This window comes from Gasterosteus aculeatus, chromosome 4, assembly GCF_964276395.1.
Source record: "Gasterosteus aculeatus chromosome 4, fGasAcu3.hap1.1, whole genome shotgun sequence".
Classification (NCBI taxonomy): Eukaryota; Metazoa; Chordata; class Actinopteri; order Perciformes; family Gasterosteidae; genus Gasterosteus; species Gasterosteus aculeatus.
This window is the reverse complement of record NC_135691.1, coordinates 6,385,528-6,403,872: the sequence shown is the minus strand read 5'-3', so window position 1 is coordinate 6,403,872 and position 18,345 is coordinate 6,385,528. Positions and strand designations below refer to the sequence as shown.

Below are 18,345 nucleotides of genomic sequence, written 5' to 3'. Positions count from 1 at the left end.
GGGGAGACCAGAGACCGATCGAACGGAGCCGTCGGGGCAGTTTAGAGGTTTTCCCTCCTGATGCTGAATGACCGCATTCCCACCTGTCGCGAACTCAGGTAAAAGTTAATCGGGACGCCCGGAATGAGGAAGTAGGACTCCTCCTTGCGACATACTGGAAGCTCGGCCGGTGACGACTTCGGGAAGAATAAAAAGGTTTATTGTGTGAGTGTCGAAAGCGTGACGCCCGATAGATGAAGTGAAAAAGAAATACAATTTGAAATGTCAACATCAGATTATTTTTATTTAGGTCTCAGGTAAAACAATAGTAGTCAAGGCACTGAAGGGTCGGGGTTAAAAAAAAAAATGAGGCAACTTTCAAAGCACTTAAACTACAAGTGAACGCATCATCAACTGGGAAGTTAACGACACACGCTGAATGTTTTCACAAATCATTTAGGAAAAAACTAAAAACCTGTTGTTTTTCATGCATGAAGGCCACCAGACAGCAGTGAACAATACCAGACATTTACCGCCGCGCGTTTGCGTGTTCTCTTGTCGACCTGCGCTGTCAACGTGTGCAAAGGGTCGAGTTCCCTGAGAGGACGGGAACCAGGGAGGGGGGGGGGGGGGGGGGCTGCCCCGGTCAGTCCTGGCATGGTTCCCGCACACCTGGCTCGGTCCCGTTCGTGGCCCACTGCTGCTCTCTCAAGGCGGCCTTTGTGCATCGCTGCGCATCTCGGCGCGTTACATTCTTTGCGGTGCCGGAGGGGGCCCTCGCTGTGCCCCCCCCAAGTGTGCGTGTTCAGGAGGGAACCCGATTCTCTCTCACAACCACACAGATGTAACTGAACTACGTGCACTCCAGAGAAATAGTTTATTACGTCCTCGTCTCAAAGAAAACATGTGTGTTTTGTGGTAAAGTACTCGGGGTGTCTCTCCGTTGGTGCGGCGCCAGCCGAGGGGCCTTTCTACATCAGAGAACAAAGCCTTGCTCATGCTGCCTCCGTCATGTCAACAACGTCCATCTCCCTCTCTCCCCGTGAGCCGACGGGTTGCGAGTGCCGGGGGCCCAGCAGCTCCAGCGGCTCCTCCGGCATCAGCACCATGGTGGCCGCGGTGGAGTAAGAGTGCGGCAGCTTCCCCCGGCTGCGGCTCGTTGCCCCGCGGCCGGGGCGGCAGCAGAAGCAGTGCAGGCAGTCGTGCACGTTGTACTTGAAGAGGCGCCTGCAGGGGTGGCAGAACTGGTAGAAGAGCAGCATGAAGAGCAGCGCCAGGCCGTAGAGGATCAGCAGCTGGACGGCCAGCAGCGGCGCGCACACGTACTCGTAGAAGTCCGACTTGAAGAGGTACCAGAGCCCGATGAGGAGGAAGTTCTCCAGGAAGCGCGCCGCGTAGTACGCGGCCAGGCGGCCCCATTGCTGCTTCCTCTCGATGAGCTCCCGGTGGGAGAAGTCCAGCTGCACCGCCGACCAGCAGAACACGTTGATGCAGGCGTAGAGCAGCGTGAACATGGACAGCACCACCGTGGTGCCCAGCTTGGAGAAGTTCTTCTCCACGTCCTGCGTCAGCGAGCCTTTCCTGGCCCAGAACTCGGCCCAGGGGAGGAAGAAGAAGAAGAGCAGGTTGACCATGCCGACCAGGATCACCCAGTAGGTGAGCGCCGTGCTGAAGAGGACCAGGGTGGTGATCCGGGTGGCGATCTCCAAGCCCCTCCACACGATCATGCACAGGTAGGCCATGGGGCGCATGCGCACTTTGTAGTCGTCATATCTGATCTGGATGGCCAGCGTGCTGCACACGAGAGCCCCGTATGTGATGGAGATCAGGGTGATGATCATCACAGCCACTGGGAGAACAAACACAAGTCACCCGTTAGCTTCTTGATCAAACCTCGAGCGCACAGAACTCTTAAAACGATGGATAATCTAAATGATTAAATATCTGTTCAAATGTATTCCCTTACTATAGGTCTTCTATAAAATGAGATCATAATCTTGAAATAATTCAAACGTAAAAGATCCGTGGTAAGGAAAATAATTGAAGCAGTTTCCTGGTCCCTCTGAGGGTTTGATCACTTCCTTTGTACTCTGGCGCCGGCGACAGGTCAAATTGTGTATTTTATCCGGTACTTTTGGACACAGAAACTTTTTAGCATTTAGCACGGCTGTGTCTGCACTCTAAATAGAGCTTCAGTGAGCAGATTGAGATTTGATAAATCACTTTCACACTGCACTCACTCAATCTCCAGACATTTGTCTGATTTCCATTAATAAACAAAAGTGTGTGTTTATTCACTGGCTGGTCTCATTATTCAGAGAGCCCCCCTTTTAAAACATACTCCTACAGCCGCATGGACCTCCGCCCCGCCACCATTCTCACATCTGGCAGGGAGTAAGTATTTCTCTTGGATGCTGGCGTACAGCTGCAGCGTCAGCTGAGGCGCGGAGCCCAGAAAGGCCTGGATGACGGCGGTGCGTTTGAAGGCGTCCCTGTGCGTGGCCAGGTTGCGCTCCGATCGGCCGATCTCCCACTCCATCAGCCCTTCCTGGCCCTTCTTCAGACTCTTCTGCCTGGAGATGGTGACATAAGGCTCGTTCTCTATTTTACCCGCCTTGATGAAAATCACCAGAGCCTCAAAACACCTGGATGGATGAAACAGAAGGGCGATTTAGAGCCGGGTCACGTTTTTTAACACCCACGCAGGGCGGTGCCGTGCCATGTGTCAATCGGCACAATGAGCCCAGCGTGTCGTGTGCTTCAACATGTAACCATCACAGTGTGAACGTGAGCAAACACACGAGTGGAAAGAAGGAAAATAACAGGTTCTCAACCAGCATTTTGTTGTCAAAATTTTCTCACATAAGGGATCCAGCATAATAAACACACCGGTCTTTGAATCACAGCTAAACAAACGTAAACACAGCACTGAGAATCCAGCAGAGGGCAGTCAGTAGAAAGGGAAGCAGGCCGTTCAGGATCAACTGAACAGCTCAGGGTGCGGTTCTCTGAATGTTTCCAAGGAAAATGCTCCCAGTGTTCTGACCAATCAAAACCAGCACTAATCACCGGGAGGTAAACCGGTTTTGCACTGAGAGCTTTCTGCAAAAACCTCCCAGCCGGAGTTTGAAACGTATTTGTTTCTAGATGAAATGTTACGCTTCCAGACTGCCGTTTCACCGTTTCAGAGAAACACACCAGGAAACTACCTTGGAAGTACGAAATTGGAAAGTAAGTTGGAAGTACAAAATTTCCACCCACCTACCAATACCATAGTGTTAGAACCCCTGCACATGTGCATTTAACACACACACACACACACACACACACACACACACACACACACACACACACACACACACACACACACACACACACACACACACACCTCGGCCTCTGAGGTTTCTCACTGCAGCACTAAAGCTCACATCACCGAGCAGGAATGTCATATTTTGCGTCAAAAATCTCCACCTTTTGTACCGAACACTTGAATCATTTCAACTATGTGATTCTCCAGACAGATGCTGCAGCTGCTGGGAGGGAGATTGTGCAGCTTTACATGCAGTGTACATGAGGGACGGTGCTGAACTGTGTTTGACCCACAGAGTCGAGGCTGCCGGGGGGGGGGGGGATGCTTTTGTTTGGCTACACGCTCTTATACCTCTAAACACATTCACCAGCTCCGGCTGAGAGCCACATGTGGATCAGGGTTTTTCCAGCTTCAGCGTTCACACGGACAGAGCAGAACCTGATTTATTGACATCCTTCCCCGTGGCAATCCGGCAGCACAATGGCGCCGAGGATGCAGAGTGACGGTGCGGAGCTTCTGCCAGCGTGCACTCAGCGTTCAGACGGTGCGGCGGACCGAGTTTCACTCAGGGGAGGGTGGGAAAGAAACAGCAGGGCCCATGAACAGCATTAGGGAATCAATATAGTGACTTATGGATTTTTTTAAAGGAAACGCACAGGCTGAACTCGCTCACCCCCTCCCACGCCCCTCCCCCCACGGACCAAGCTGAGCCGCTGAGCCGAACTCCTGCGACGATTCATTGAGGCCGTTTTTCTTACTGGAGGGCGGAGGAGCATTCGGGAAATTCTTTCAGTGGCTCTTTAGCGTGATCCTCTTGTTTTGGTCAGCTGGGATTAGCTCATCGGCTCGTCGCGCTTACACCATCACAGCCTGGTGTGACTGGGGAGACTCTGTGAAACACAAACAAACACGGAGCAGCTCTGCATGCCCGAACGGGCCCCCGGTTGACAGAGGAGGCAAGTTAGGACGGGTGGCAAATAACCGAAACCCGCACACTGAAATTCCAGCGATGGATACTGTGCGTCTTCTGCTAGACTCCAATGTAACCAAGACAGGGCTCTTGGAAGGGTTCATTTCGTGGAGTTATAAGTGAAGCGATCCCGCTTGTGACATCAGATATGTATGAACCCCTGAGTCACACAGGAAACCACCCATCTGAGGCGGGAGGGAGCGGAAGTTATTTATTTACAGCAGCACACATGGAACAAAAACAGCTTGAAATAAAACTGAAAAATACAGAACAAAATGTAGCCCAGTGCAGCGTGTGATGAGGGAGATAAAAGCGTTTATAAAAATAACAGAGACGCAAGATCTCTTTGATATCAAAAGCTGCTTCATGGTCAGTGCGTCTCGGGATCACAGCGTCCGCTGAGCCCAGACTGAAACACCCAAACGACTATTGGATAGGATGTAATGACATGTTGTCACCGATATTCATGGTCTCCAGAGGATGGATCCCACTGACGTTCCCTCATGATGTTTCACTCTTCCACCTGTTGTTTTGGCTGCTGAAACATGGCGGTATTCAAGTGCTATGGTCAAGTGAGCCAACGGGCTGGGAGATCTTTGGGCGGGCGACGGTCGCTAATGCTCCTTCCACTTACAATTTTTGTACTCCCGACGGACAGGTTAAAAAAAGAATTCTCTCTTTCGTTCCAAACATTTTTGATCCTTGTCACAACATGGCGACTACATTTCCTCCACTTCAGCTCATCGGGTGAATCCTCAAGAGGAGACAAGAATGCAGAAGTCTGGTGAGATAATAATCATCATCTGTCATCTGACCTCTTCACATTAAAAAATAAAAGTCTCCCCTAAATAGAATCATCCCCAGAAGTCCAGACCGTCAATAACCAGCACTGTTACTCTAAAAGCTCCTCACGGCCAAAAATATGTCCGACGTGATATTCAAAGACTTCTGACTCACACTCAAGATGGAAATAGACTGCGGAGCTGCAGGTGGTCTATTTTCTTCTGAAAGTCTCTTCTTCTGCTTAATATATGCACATGTAAATATAGTTTTGTCCTCCTAACTTTGACCCACATTACATATATCACAAGAATCCAAGAATGTGAGCTTTGTGCCGTATTCTGAAAAAATGCAGTTATATGAGTTGTTAAGGGCTACATTGCAATAAGGCAGCACTGGAATCCAACCTGTTAGTTCAGCATAGAAAATACTGTTTCCTGTCTTCTACGTGTTGCTCTACTAGATCTTCCTTCACTCTACATCGTTTCTCTTGTGTCTGCAAACTGTTTTGTGTAAATGTAGCTACAAATCAAGTCATTCATAAACCTTTCAGCAACGTTTTCCTGCCGAGGAGGCTCGTGTCCACCTGAGAAGCACCACACCCATCTGCCAACTACTGTAGATTAAGAGCAACACCTCGGGGCTCACTGTTAACGTTTCAAAGTTCACATGGAGAGAAAAGTGAGAGACTCCTGTGTGAGTATCGGTTCAACAAACACCCCCCTCAAAAAGAGGCGTTGATCCTCCACAAAGAACAGAACCAAGATAGAACGTTTGGATTTAATGCTCTGCAGCCCCCCCCCCCCCCACCCCACAGGCCTTCCTTCTCCCTTTGTATATTTTACTTCCATCTCCATTCGACAACGCGTGAGGTCGTTATTTTTGGCCCCTCACCGTCCTCCCGTCCCCCATGGACAGGCTGTCCACGATGGCACATCAACGAGTTGCCAGATCTGACTCTCACTCAGCGCACCAGTCCATCATTACAAATGAACGAGCTTGATCAGATGCAAGTGATGACCTGCAGCAGATGGATGGCGACTGACGGCCAGCGCCTCCGCGCACTCAGCACTGACGGTCGATTTGCGGCCCATTAAGAGCACCGCAAATGGAAGGTGGAAGTTGCATGTGCAGTGAGATGTAAGTAAGATGTGGGGGCTGTCGGTAAAGCTTCCCCCCCCATTATCGATGAATATCTCATTCAATCGTTTGGTTTCCCGCATGTCAGATGAGAGGAACCGTCTTAATAGAGTTGAGGATGTTGTCTCTGCTAGTTTGCTCAAACCAATAATTTAATTTCCAAGTAGAAAAGCACAACATCCTCCCATGTGAGAATGTGGAACCAGTAAAAGCTTTGAAATTCCAACAACAATGCCAGTTTGGGAAGACGTGATTTATGTGCATGCCTTTTGGGGTCATTTAGTACAAATCCCCCTCGACCACCGACAGAACTGAAAGTGTACACACACCCTGACGCATGCAAAAACACAAAAGTTCCAGGAGCATTTTAAAACAAAAAGGCTGCGTGCCTTTGCACGAACGAGCCACCACCCACCTGATGACGGGCCCCAGCAGCAGCAGGTGCAGGAAGAGGACCATGGGCCGGTCCCGACCCAGGTCCCTGTGGATGAACGTCAGCGCCAGCTGGATGAGCAGCGCGGGCAGCAGCATGAAGGCGACGGTGAATCCCAGCCAGATGACGTCGTCGGTCTTGCGGTACAGGCTGCACAGCACCGCGGCGGCGACGAACTCCGCGCAGTAGAGCGCGGTGGCCAGCAGCACGCTGAAGGGGGGCCGGATCCGGCTGCGGTTCACCGCCAGCGTGACCGAGCCGCGCGGGTCCACGTCGGAGGAGCTCGCCGGCGGGTCCACGTCGGAGAGCTCCCCCTCCGGCTCCTCCACGGTCACCCCGTGCATAGTGGACACGCGAGAAACGTCGCCGAAGCAGCTCGTAGCAACTTGCGGCTTAAAAAAAAAGAAAAGAAAAAAAAATCACTTTTTTTTGGTCTTGTTGTAAATACGTCGCGTGCTTCGCCGTCTCTCCCAACTTCCCCCGGAGTTGATCATCGCTGTTTTCACATCGCCTTTAACTCAACAAACAGACCTTGTTTTGTTTTTAGGTGAGTTTGGGGGGGGGTCTCTCGTATATTCACTTAACGTTACGTGGCGTAACCGTCCGGTTGAACGCTCCTCGGGGGAAAAAAAACAACCACCCCGCCTTCTGCAGCGATATCCGCGCTGCTGTTGCGACGTCGGACTTCAGGGTGACAGAAACGAGAAATGATGGTGGTGACACGCAGAGGTTTGGTCCCGCCGTGGAGTCGCCGTGTCCGGTAGCTTGACGTCAGGGTGGTGTCGTATCGGCATACTGGTGCCGCTTGCCCCGCCGCTTTTTGGGGCGGTTGTTCAGGTCTTCTGCTCCGCTGTCAGGGCAACAGCTGTCGCAGCGCGAGGCACACGGGGAGATACCGGAAGTGAGGCGGCTGCCTTCAAAGTAAGAGAGATTAGAGGTGAAAGGTACAACTTTACTCAACAGAAGATTGAGTAACGGAAGATCAGACACTGAATGTGCATATATGTTTATATATATACATATACATGTACCTAGTACCAAGTAGAGGTAATTAATAGACTATACAGGAAGGTGTATTTTTATGGAGCCAAAAGTAACGCAAACTCAAACATCCCAAGGAGTGGCATCTGCTAGCTCTGCAGACAAAGCAATACATGGAACTTGAGAACAATAAGGCAGGGATGTGCATTGCATGTAGATAATACCATAAAGACAGTTGATAATCAAAAGTTCTTTTCATGGGCTTAGTTGGGGGTTCGCTGTCTTGTCTTGATTTAAGAGTTAGGTAAGGGGGGACGCAGGATGTGCCGAGCAGGCAGACACGAGTCTGACAGGATGGGGAGTCAGTTTATGTCCTGGCTGAGGAATGCAAGATCTGCGGGTCAACTAGCAGATTTGCCAGCAAAAGGGGGGTCTAGAGACACACCAACACTATTCAACATACACACTCTGTTCGTTGATGTTTACGTTAAGTCAGGAGTTTGGACATTGGATGTGACCGGATCTTTAGAGGTCCTCCTCTACGCTAGTTTAGGGCCAATAAAAATCTTTCCTTCTCTGTCTTTCAAGGGTTATAAAACATGATGTTCTTGCTGATGTTAGTTAGTTGTTCTTCTGGCCTGTGTGCTGCCTGAACTGCCTGTGATCTGACAAATAAATCTCCCAGAACGAGAGAAGTTGTTCGGCTGAATTTTTGATAACCCCGACCAGGCTCCAATTCTTGAACACGTATTCTTGCACAGTTGAAATGTAAATATAAACTGAGGAAATGTGTCTGAATGCATCTGGTGCTTGGCCAGGCTATTTTGAGCAGCCCGTCATGTGGCATTTTGCTCAGGTCATTGTGACTTTGAGAACGACTGTTTGCTGTACTACTACAACTATCCCCGCTACTCATTACTAACCCTATACTACCAATGTTGTAATATTTAATACCACGTTTGATGAACTACAATAATCACTTATGAAAAATAGGGTTTCATTGTAAATTGAGTGAAACACTACAATTCATTTTTTAACATTAAATAGACTAGTAGACTATGTTTGCCGAACTAACTGATACAGTTAGAGATGCTCTGCGGTTTCATTTCACCCATCATGTGTCCTTTCCAAGTAGAAGCACTGTGTGGGGCGAGCAAAGACAGATCAGTTTCTCTGCACTTCCATTTTTAGTTCCCACTGGCAGGGAAGACTTGGCCTTGTTATTACATGTTTTTTTTTTTTTTTTAGCTGCCCCTTTTATCCATATTATGGTGACTTGCAGGCCTGAGAGGGAAGCTCCCACACAACCAGCTGCAGTACACACACACACACACACACACACACACACACACACACAGCAATTACAATGCCATCCTGTTGTACACTTTTCTCATTATTTTACAATGTGTTATGGCTAAAGGCTCATTGGACAACCACAACGCTGTGTGACCCAGAGCAGAACCCTGTTTGCTCGACAACTTATGCAAACAAGGATTCTCGTTTGGGAGGTCAACGTGACGGACACAATCTGTAGTGAAATATTTCCTTTGCAAAGCTGTTCTTTGTTGCTTAGGTGGATGTCAACATTAACTCTCACTTTGCATAAACCAAATACGTTGACTGAAGAATAATTTGAACTTCCAGTTTGGAAGAATTACTACAAAGGAAGTTTTGACTGTTTATATTTAACTAATCGGTGGTCTAGTTTCAACACGGCTCAACTCAAACATGCCAACCTCTCTCTGTCTAACCACATCTCTTCTAGTCAGTGACTAGTGCCATTACTTATGCACGTGTCTGGTGATGCAGTGGTTTGGCTCAGTGACTTCAGACTGCAGAGGCTGTGTGCTCTGCGGAGACAACGGGGTACAGAAACCTCATCGCCGAACACCGGCCACGTGCACAGTGCGCTCATAGAAATAATTCAACTCTTTGTCCGTGTTTATAATTCTCCAAGCTTAAGAAAAAGCTCTGGCAGCGCCTCTAAAGCTCACAAGATGACAGGTTAGATCTTGTCTGTTGTATTTATTAGACGTTTTTTAGTACAAATTTGGACAAACCAGGTATTAAGTGTTACATTACTAAACTTGCTGGTACTTCTTTTTCATTTACGAGATGTTTCCCTCAGTTGCCAGTCCTTATGCTAAGTTAAGCTAATCTAACTGTCCCGACTGTAATTCAATACATTAACCATTATAGGCATGATGTCATGTAATTAACGGCGAGAAAGCAAAGAAGCATACTTCCCAAAATATTGATCCATTCCTTTCTAATGTATTTTAGTATAAGGTGTGAAATAGTTCCGCTGTAACCCAGTTTGCAATGTCAGCGGTCAGGGTTTTTTTTTTCAAACATATTTGGAGAACATGGGCAGATCGGGGGGGTGTCCTCAGCTGCTGCTGTTTTTGCTATATGTGTGTGTGTGTGTGTGTGTGTCAGCTGACGCAGGGCTGTGGTCATTCTGGGATGAGTCTAGTCAGCAGAAGAGGACAGAGCCTGATTGGACGTTGGCACAATAACATGGGATAAGGCAATGAAACCATTGCTCCAAGTCATAAACATCTATCATTTCATTGTAAATGTAGAAGCTCTGCTTTGTAGTACTCTGTCCATTTTTGTTTGATTTCCCTCTATAAACATTAGGAAATTTAAAAAAAATCAGTGTTGTGGTTCCTTTGAATAGAGGCTGCAAATGAGAAGTATGTCCGTTTAGATTCGATTAGACTGAAATCCAGCCTCAGCCATTTATCGCAGCATGTCAAGGACCTAAGCAGAGACGTTATTATTTACAGAGACCACAATGTGCACAGTGTTCTGTGGCCGTGGAAATAGATCCTGGCATCCTGAGGCCATCTAGTGGCTCGTGCTGCGTTACAAGTGTTGGAGTGGCTTTGTAATTGCTTTAACCATTTTGTAATGTGTTGATTCTCTGCAAATGTTAGTGAACCACTGTTGTAGCTGAAAATCAATTATTTTCTAGTTAGATAATTATATTTATAAGTCGGACTTCAATGTATTTGTGTATGATATTGTGTTTCTATTGTAAATAAACTAAACTGAACTCTAATCTTGTTTATTTCCATCTTCATTTTTACACTGAAAGAATATTTTGAACTAAGGAATTTAAAATGCAAATAAAAAATAGAATAAAATGGTATAATAAAATAATAAAATGGAATAAAACCACAACGTAATAAAATATGAACAGAATACTGCAGTGTTTACCACCCAGCTACTTGTTAGTTACAACCAGCTTAAACAGTTAGTATGAACCCACCTGGCTGTTACCATAGTTATGATGTCACAGTGACTCGTTGTGCTAAACCTGTCCAAACACTCGGCGTGCCACCACTTCCAGGAGGTCACCGCGCGTCAGACATCACAAGACACATTTGTCTTCCTGGTCGGACCCACACACCTTCGTTGGGTCTAACGAGAATAACCAGGCCATCCAATGGGATTAGTGATTGGCTCAGAGGGGTCTGGGATTGGTTGGAGTACCAAAGCAACGTTTCCCAGGTTGTACCTCCTACATGGGGTGACTAAAGGCTTACTGTGAGCCTGATTAGTACGCAGCAACAAGAGGAAGCGACATGTTAGTAGAGGCGAGCACCCAGACGAATGCATGGACATAGACTTGCTTCTGTAAGTATCCTCTTAAATGTATTATATCAGTCATCTTTATTTAGGGTGCAACTCTTGAATGTGACTTAGTCAGTAAGTAAAATGAAGTAGTTCCTTCTCCGATGAGTTTGTAATCATTTGTGTTAATCCCAATATTCACCTCGTTTTACCACAAGTATAAACATCTCCAATACAATAAAACAGAATTACTTCAGTATGTGGTCAAATAAACAAAATGCCTGAAATGATTAAAAAAAATGTTTACACTAATATACACTTAATGTTCTTTTTAAACATCCAACGAGAAAACACGTGAATCTTGGTCAAAATGAAAATGGATACCGGTAAAAAATGTTCAGTCATGAACATCCTCACTTAGTGTAACGCTGAAGAAGTAATTTTCTCCTCCAGCCAGAAGCAATTGCTCTGCTAGTCAACAATACAATTAAGTCAAGCGGTTCTAAACTGCCTTTATCAGATTACACAGCCTCAACAGATGCACTTGGCACAGAACTGTTTTTTTTTAGCACCTCTAGTTTAGACACACCCGCTGCGTGTCTTGAGATAACTCCTCATACTCTAGTTCCTTACATGACAGAAACATTAATTATTTTAATCCGAGAACGCGCAGAGAAAATAAACTTTGAATTTAAAGTGAGTCAAGAATGCTAATAAATCTCACTGCCGTGAGGTAGAAGGAGGCATTAGGAAATTGAAGCATCACCCAGATTTCGAATCCTATATATGTTGAACCTGGCTGTGACCCCCCCTCCCCACTGACTCAACCGGCCCCATTCGTGTGTCTGTAGTACTTGAGTCAACCATCTGTTTGCAGGCACCGGTTCCAGAGAAGATGGTGGCCGCTGTGCCCACCTTGTTCAGCTCAAGTAAACATGTTCAACCTGATGAGCAACTGCTGCACCTGGATCTCCAAAATACAGGAGCCAATCAGGTAGCTGATAACATATTTCTTTAAAAACGAGTGAAATGCACAGTTATTCTGACAGAAATTCAAACGGCCATAGAAAGAATCACAGTTTGTACATTGTGAATTGCATATACTAGGTCCATTGATGCCCCCTGATGGGGTCTGGCGTTAGTGCTTTAATCTGCGGCTGTCCATTGAAGCTGTACGGTGGTGAAATCCTATACTTACCTTTGCAGGAAAGTGACCATTCTGGTGGTTGGTCTTGACAAAGCAGGAAAAACTTCCTCAATCAGAGGAATGTCAAGAGGTAATTGAGCTGATTAAAGAAAAAAACATGCGTAAAGCAGAAACCCCCAACAGATGATCTACGCCGGTTTTCCTTCTTCTTACTCCCAGTCCCCCACGGCGCCGAAGCTGGACCCACCCATGGCTGCGTCCGAAGTGAGCTGAAAGTGGAGAACTACCAGGTCACCCTGCTGGACGTGGGGGGGTCAGCGCAGTCGAGAGGAGCCTGGCGGGAGCTCTATGGAGAGGCCCACGGGATCGTCTTTGTGCTGGACTCCAGCGACAGGCAGAGGATAAAGGAGGTCAAGGAGGTCCTCGCTGACCTGCTGAAGCAACCGAGAGTGGCGGGCAAACCCCTATTGGTGTAATTCGACTATACTTGCGTAGTGTGAACTAACTAGCATTGTACGACGTAAACAACCCGGGGGGCAGATGAGGGAAGTGTGAGTGACTCCGGCCCCGTGTGAAAACCTTTTCCTTTCAGGTTGGCCAACAAACAAGACAAAATGAACGCTTTGCTCGGAAATGAGTTGATTGAGATTCTGTTACTGGAGAAGCTGGTGAACCAGAGCCGCTCCCTGTGCCATATTGTAAGTGTTCAAATTCGAGCATTCAAAACCCAACAGACAGTGAGGGTCGTGTGGGAATTAAAGGAGGCCTTTTGAAGACAGGCCAACCGTTCTCTTCTCTCCCCAAGGAGCCTTGTTCTGCCTTAATGGACCTGCGGCGCTGGTCGGACAGAAAGACTCACCGAGGCCTTCGCTGGTTGCTGCGGGCGGTTTGCCTGGATTACCCGGAGCTGTGCGCTCGCGTAGTGCAGGACAGCAAAAGGCCTCTGGAACCTAGAGAGAGGGAAAAGACCTGGAAAACAGAGAAAGTTCAAAGGAAAACCAAAGGAGAACGGTAGGAAAGGCTTTTACAGTCTTAGCTTTCTTCTACACCTGTACATTTGGTACAGGTCAACATGAAGGTAAAAGAATAATATCTCCTTTATCGGACCGTTGATGTTTAATGCTTTCTAACTTCAGAAGGAAATCCATGAGGGCAAATCTTCACCAGGCTCATCGTCCAAAAGAAAATGAGAAAAAGACAAGGGGTGAAGGAAAGCTGCAACCCATTCGAAACATGCTGCAAAAGGTCAGGAAAATATCCACTCACTCAAACACCTGTCAAATCTAATGCAATCAAAAGCAATGATAACTGTTGCACATTTTGTTCGTCATAATTGTTGACGTCCTTGATAAATTATCAATAAATGGTGAATTAAACTTATAAATCTTCTATTTTAAAGGACACCACTCTCAAAGAGAAGCTGAACACAAAGAAGAAGAAAAAGAAGAAGAAGAAGTCAGTTAAGGAAAAAGAAGGCGAAAAAAATCAGGGAGAAATAAATGAGCGAGAAGAAGAGGAGGAGGAGGAAGAGGAGGAGAGAGACGGTAAAGAAGGAGAGCATGAAAACTCTGGTCACAGGGAGAAAGCCAGCAGCGCCCTGATCCCGCCGAAAAAAGGCAAAAACAAACGCAAAACCAAAGCAAAGGACGAGATTCTGGACGCGCCAGAACCACCGGACAATGACAAGGAACCGCCTAAAGGTTGGAAAGCGTTATTAATGGACTATACTTTGTTTTCCTCTTTTAGCTGTTAGAAATCTAATATTAATTTGCTCTTATATCCAGCCAAAGGGGAAAAGAGGAGGAAGAAAAAAGTTGTGAAAGTTAAAAGGAAGAACAAGATCAACAGCGAGGAGACGTCTGAAGCTTACGCTCGCCCTGTGGACCTGTCTGCAACATTTGGTGAGCCTCGTCCACTCGTCACACATCGTCATTTAAATTGACATTTTGGAAAATAAATGTAACCGCTGCTTTTGTCTTTTTTAAATGATCCCTCAGATCTTTACCGAAAAGCAATGCTGGCTCTGAGGGAACGTCAGGATAAGGGACAGTGAGTGCGAACCCTGCGACCTGAGTGTGATGGTGTGGTAGTGGCAGTGTAGGCCACAGCCCACAATGCATCACTTCATGACGGACAGGCAGATCCCGAGACATCGTTATTTTCACTAGACATGAGACCGGATCACTGAACCTTTGGAGGGAAACTGCAAAATCCAATGTGTAATGACGGGCAGGTCTGTATAAAATGTATGAATAACATAAAATTTTAAATGATACAAATACCAATTTATACATTTTTAGAAGTAAACGAAATTGTGTACAACGCCAAAATGTTTTTATTGTTTTGAATCTATACAGTTTATTATTTTGACTGCATGTTTTTTTTAAACACTTTCCAGATATTAACGTAGCACTTGCTAGAGTAAGGGATATTGTTGATAAAAAACAATAAACGTTTTGCCACAATTTTCCTGACATATCGATTGTGTTTTTTAAATTTATTTCAGCTGTATTATCAGACAGCAAATTAAGTAGACCTTTGTATCCTACAAGTTAAGTAAGAAAATGTTTATCATTATTCACTGCACGCATCGTGGCAAAGGGGTTCAGTACCACTGCTCACTGGTGGATTTGTAACCTTATTTTTTCCTTAAAAATGTAGACCTATAAAATCTCTACAATACGATTTAAATTATACATGATGGTGGAGAAAATGGTTGTCTGTAAAAGGTTTTCTAAAACTCTCCCCAGCAACCGCTGCTACTGATTATACTGTCATTCACGGAGTAATAATTTGACATTTACCTTCTTGTTATTAAAGAGCACAAAAACCACCTGGGTGAGAGCATTGATTTCTGGCCTTCATGCTTATTTTAGTTGTGCCTATTTCTTAAAACCTCCTTCTTCTTACACAACAAGCAGCCTAAATGCATTTCCTTTTGAACTAAGAAGCTCTTTGTAGAATAAATAAATATATAAAATGAAATAGTGCCCATGCCAAGTGGGGATTCGCTGGTTGGATTTAATTAGCTTTCATAAACGGGAAACTGCGGGAAACCACGAGAATATTCTTACCGTCACCGGCCCGCCATCACCATGAAGTTTTAGCGGCGTTTCACGCTGTGTTTTTCGACCCGTGGACGACCCCCCCCTCCCGTCAGGCTCCTATAGGGGGACCCGGGCGACGCCATCTTGGACCCCCCCCCCCCCCCCTCCCCTCTTCCCCTCCTCCTCCTCCCCGTAAGCCCCTCCCCCCCTGGTGCATCTTCACCGGGAAGCCGCTCAACGCCGCGTTCACTTTGAGTGGGACGCGCTCGCTGCACGCACCGTGTGCGAAAGATGGCCTCGCCAAGGACAGTTACCATCGTGGCCCTTTCGTTCGCCCTGGGCTTATTCTTCGTGTTCATGGGGACCATCAAGCTCACCCCGAGACTAAGCAAAGACGCGTACAGCGAGATGGTGAGTAACGGAACGTCGCGTCGGGGGGGGGCCGCGGGGGCCATTGTTCTGGGACGGCGGCAGACGCGAGAAATAAAAAAATAAAAAAAGGCTCTCAGGCTCGAATAATGTGACGCTGACCTAAATAGCCAAAGATCGGGGGAAGGAAAACAACGCTTTCGATCACGACTTCCTCTCATCGTGTGCCTCTCCGAAGCGTTTTTTCGTTTTCCAGCGGTGATCGTGAATATATTATACATTATTTCCCGTACTGACACAGATCGCACATGTGCTAAGCATGTAACGTTGTGTTTCACGATACGCCATCGCGGCTTTACGTAGCAACGCGGGGAACAACGACGGATCGGTAAGAATAGTTGTCTCCCCCCCCCCCCCCCCCCCCCCCCGTGTAAACGCCGCGAATGCACCGTTGTCATCAATGAAGGATGCCAAGCTGCAGGATAAATGATCTCGTTTAAAAGTTGAAGCAACCTTTTTTCTTTTTTTTGTTATGTTTTTGAGTGGGTCGACGCTCGAGAAGCTTCTCGTTTAATTTAAAGAGCAATGGCGGCGCGTCCCAGCAGTTTCTCCGAGATGCACCTGCCGGTGCTGATGTTGGAGTGTGCAAGATGATGATGATGATGATAAAGCTCACTAGCAATCAATATGCGCGATGTTTTCTTAGGACAGGTGTGTGCGTAAATAGGACACTTTGACACAGGAAGCAATCGGAATATGCAACCAGTGTGATGAAATGGAACCATTACAGTTGTGTGACTCAACATCATGGCGCTTAAATGGACTACAAGAACGACCCATGAGAGTTTGTGTGACCTTAGCTAAATGTGAAAGTTATTTAAATAGATCTATGTCGTTTTTTCTCTCTCTCCCTTCTCCTTCCAGAAAAGGGCATACAAGAGCTACGCCAAGGCTTTGCCGGGCCTGAAGAAGATTGGCGTCAGCTCAGTCCTGCTTCGCAAGATCATCGGCTCTCTGGAGGTGGGCTGCGGCGTGGTGCTCACCCTGGTGCCGGGCAGGCCCAAAGACGTGGCCAACTTCCTGCTGCTGCTGGTCATGCTCGCCGTGCTGTTCTTCCACCAGCTCGTCGGAGACCCCCTGAAACGCTACGCCCACGCTCTGGTCTTCGGCATCCTGCTCACCTGCCGACTGCTCATCGCCCGGCAGAGCGATGAGCGGCCGGAGAGGGAGGACAGCAGAGAAGAGCAACACGTTAATGACCAGGAAAAGAACAAGGTCAAGCAGTCTTAAGGCCCTCTCCTGCTCGGGTCCGGTGCCGCAACGAGGGGAAGCTGGCGCGCCCCTACGGATTGTGGTAAATCAGATTTTGAAGGAATCAGTCACTTCCAGTAAAAAGCTCAACCTCCCCTCCACACACACACACACACGCACGCACACACACATATATATTTCCTGTCCCATCCAGCTCGCTGACTGATTACTCTCACCTGCTCTCTCTCGCTGTGAAATGGAGAACTCCCGATCCATACATCCTCTCCATAACCGTGGACCATCACACCCGAGGAAACTCTCGTGAGCGCGGCTCATAAATCCATTTTCCCTATTTATTCTATTTCAGGCTATGTTAAATGTGTTTTAGTTTTTTTTAAGTAAGAATATAATTTATGAGTTGATTTGGGGGATGCTGTTTGTCTCCAAAGAATCTTTCTAGCTTTTTTTTTTCTAATTTGTTTTTATACTGTAAGTAGGAGAGACTCTGGATTTGTGAAATTCAATAAATTGTGCATGTTCCATTTGGTCAAGAGAATGATTGAAAATGAACACTTTTGAAACAATTTTGTACAAATTATACATCCACTAGCGTTACATATCCGCGTCTTATTTGTGTGCAGTGTTACCAGAAGACCATTTTAGAACGAAGAACGTTTTCTTTCTTTTCGTTCCAGCAGGCGTACATTTTGGTAGCGGTGCGCATGAAATCCTTTCTCCTGCAGTAAACTGAGCTGCATCCCTCTTTCTCCTCTCCTTGTTTAACTGGAAAGTACAGCAGTTGCTCCCCCGGATGACAGCTGCTACGTTGTCAACCGATTCAAGAAGTGTTTTTTTTTTTTCCTGTTAAAAATTCTACCTTTTTTGTAATTCGCAGCGGAAGTCTTAAATGTATCAATGGTTCTGCTGATCACTTTGGATTTAGTTCTCTCTGAAGATAAGTATTCCTATCACTGATTCCCTTATGGGATGATTTCTAAATTGAAAATGTCAGTTAGTTTGAAGATTCACAACATTTCTGTAAACAAAATACTTAAAATAAAGAATTGGAGGTGAAACCGACATGAGCTTGTTTGATTATCTCTCTTGCAACAACGGGCCACAAAATTTTATTTTTATGTCAAGCGCATTCCATCAGATATATATATACATAGACATTTCATGTTTTATCATCCATGGTATGCGCCGCTGTAAGGGATAGGCTTATTTTATTGTCTATTACAGGTTGATGCATTTTCAACCGGAAAGCAATATGTGCTTAACCGAGAGCTTAAAGACTTTTAAAATGCTGCCAGGTAATATAAACCACATTTTTTATTTAGTAGGAAATCAATGTAG

At 46.5% G+C, this 18,345-nt stretch overlaps 3 protein-coding genes and 1 long non-coding RNA gene across 4 annotated transcripts; 2 read left to right on the top strand and 2 right to left on the bottom strand.

The window, feature by feature from the left end:
* Positions 1-253: 253 nt before the first annotated feature.
* xkrx (XK related X-linked) lies at positions 254-7,510 on the bottom strand. The gene is made up of 3 exons (XM_040174736.2): positions 6,595-7,510; positions 2,362-2,624; positions 254-1,828 (listed from the first exon to the last, which is right to left on the bottom strand). Exons 1-3 carry the CDS (start codon positions 6,954-6,956, stop codon positions 975-977), a joined length of 1,479 nt encoding a protein of 492 aa, XP_040030670.2. The 5' UTR covers positions 6,957-7,510; the 3' UTR covers positions 254-974.
* Positions 7,511-11,000: 3,490 nt separating this feature from the next.
* On the top strand, positions 11,001-14,791 carry arl13a (ADP-ribosylation factor-like 13A). The gene is made up of 10 exons (XM_040174737.2): positions 11,001-11,238; positions 12,053-12,169; positions 12,382-12,452; positions 12,542-12,794; positions 12,915-13,020; positions 13,128-13,333; positions 13,459-13,567; positions 13,722-14,022; positions 14,107-14,223; positions 14,320-14,791. The coding sequence occupies exons 1-10, from the start codon at positions 11,219-11,221 to the stop codon at positions 14,373-14,375; spliced, it is 1,356 nt and encodes a 451-aa protein (XP_040030671.2). The 5' UTR covers positions 11,001-11,218; the 3' UTR covers positions 14,376-14,791.
* On the bottom strand, positions 11,229-15,524 carry LOC144406122 (uncharacterized). The gene is made up of 3 exons (XR_013467310.1): positions 15,397-15,524; positions 13,182-13,291; positions 11,229-12,753 (listed from the first exon to the last, which is right to left on the bottom strand). It is a non-coding gene; the product is annotated as an uncharacterized LOC144406122 (long non-coding RNA).
* On the top strand, positions 15,373-18,069 carry tmem35 (transmembrane protein 35). Its single transcript, XM_040174458.2, has 2 exons — positions 15,373-15,780; positions 16,663-18,069. Exons 1-2 carry the CDS (start codon positions 15,661-15,663, stop codon positions 17,026-17,028), a joined length of 486 nt encoding a protein of 161 aa, XP_040030392.1. The 5' UTR covers positions 15,373-15,660; the 3' UTR covers positions 17,029-18,069.
* The last annotated feature ends 276 nt before the right edge of the window (positions 18,070-18,345 follow it).

Coding starts and splice junctions, on each gene's coding strand:
- arl13a (XM_040174737.2), top strand. CDS start 11,219: ATGGACATAGACTTGCTTCT. Junction 14,023..14,106: donor TGACAAGGAACCGCCTAAAG/GTTGGAAAGCGT, acceptor TCTTATATCCAG/CCAAAGGGGAAAAGAGGAGG. Junction 14,224..14,319: donor GGACCTGTCTGCAACATTTG/GTGAGCCTCGTC, acceptor ATGATCCCTCAG/ATCTTTACCGAAAAGCAATG.
- xkrx (XM_040174736.2), bottom strand. CDS start 6,956: ATGCACGGGGTGACCGTGGAGGAGCCGGAGGGGGAGCTCTCCGACGTG. Junction 2,625..6,594: donor CTGCTGGGGCCCGTCATCAG/GTGGGTGGTGGC, acceptor TCATCCATCCAG/GTGTTTTGAGGCTCTGGTGA. Junction 1,829..2,361: donor ATACTTACTCCCTGCCAGAT/GTGAGAATGGTG, acceptor TTGTTCTCCCAG/TGGCTGTGATGATCATCACC.
- tmem35 (XM_040174458.2), top strand. CDS start 15,661: ATGGCCTCGCCAAGGACAGTTACCATCGTGGCCCTTTCGTTCGCCCTG. Junction 15,781..16,662: donor AAGACGCGTACAGCGAGATG/GTGAGTAACGGA, acceptor TTCTCCTTCCAG/AAAAGGGCATACAAGAGCTA.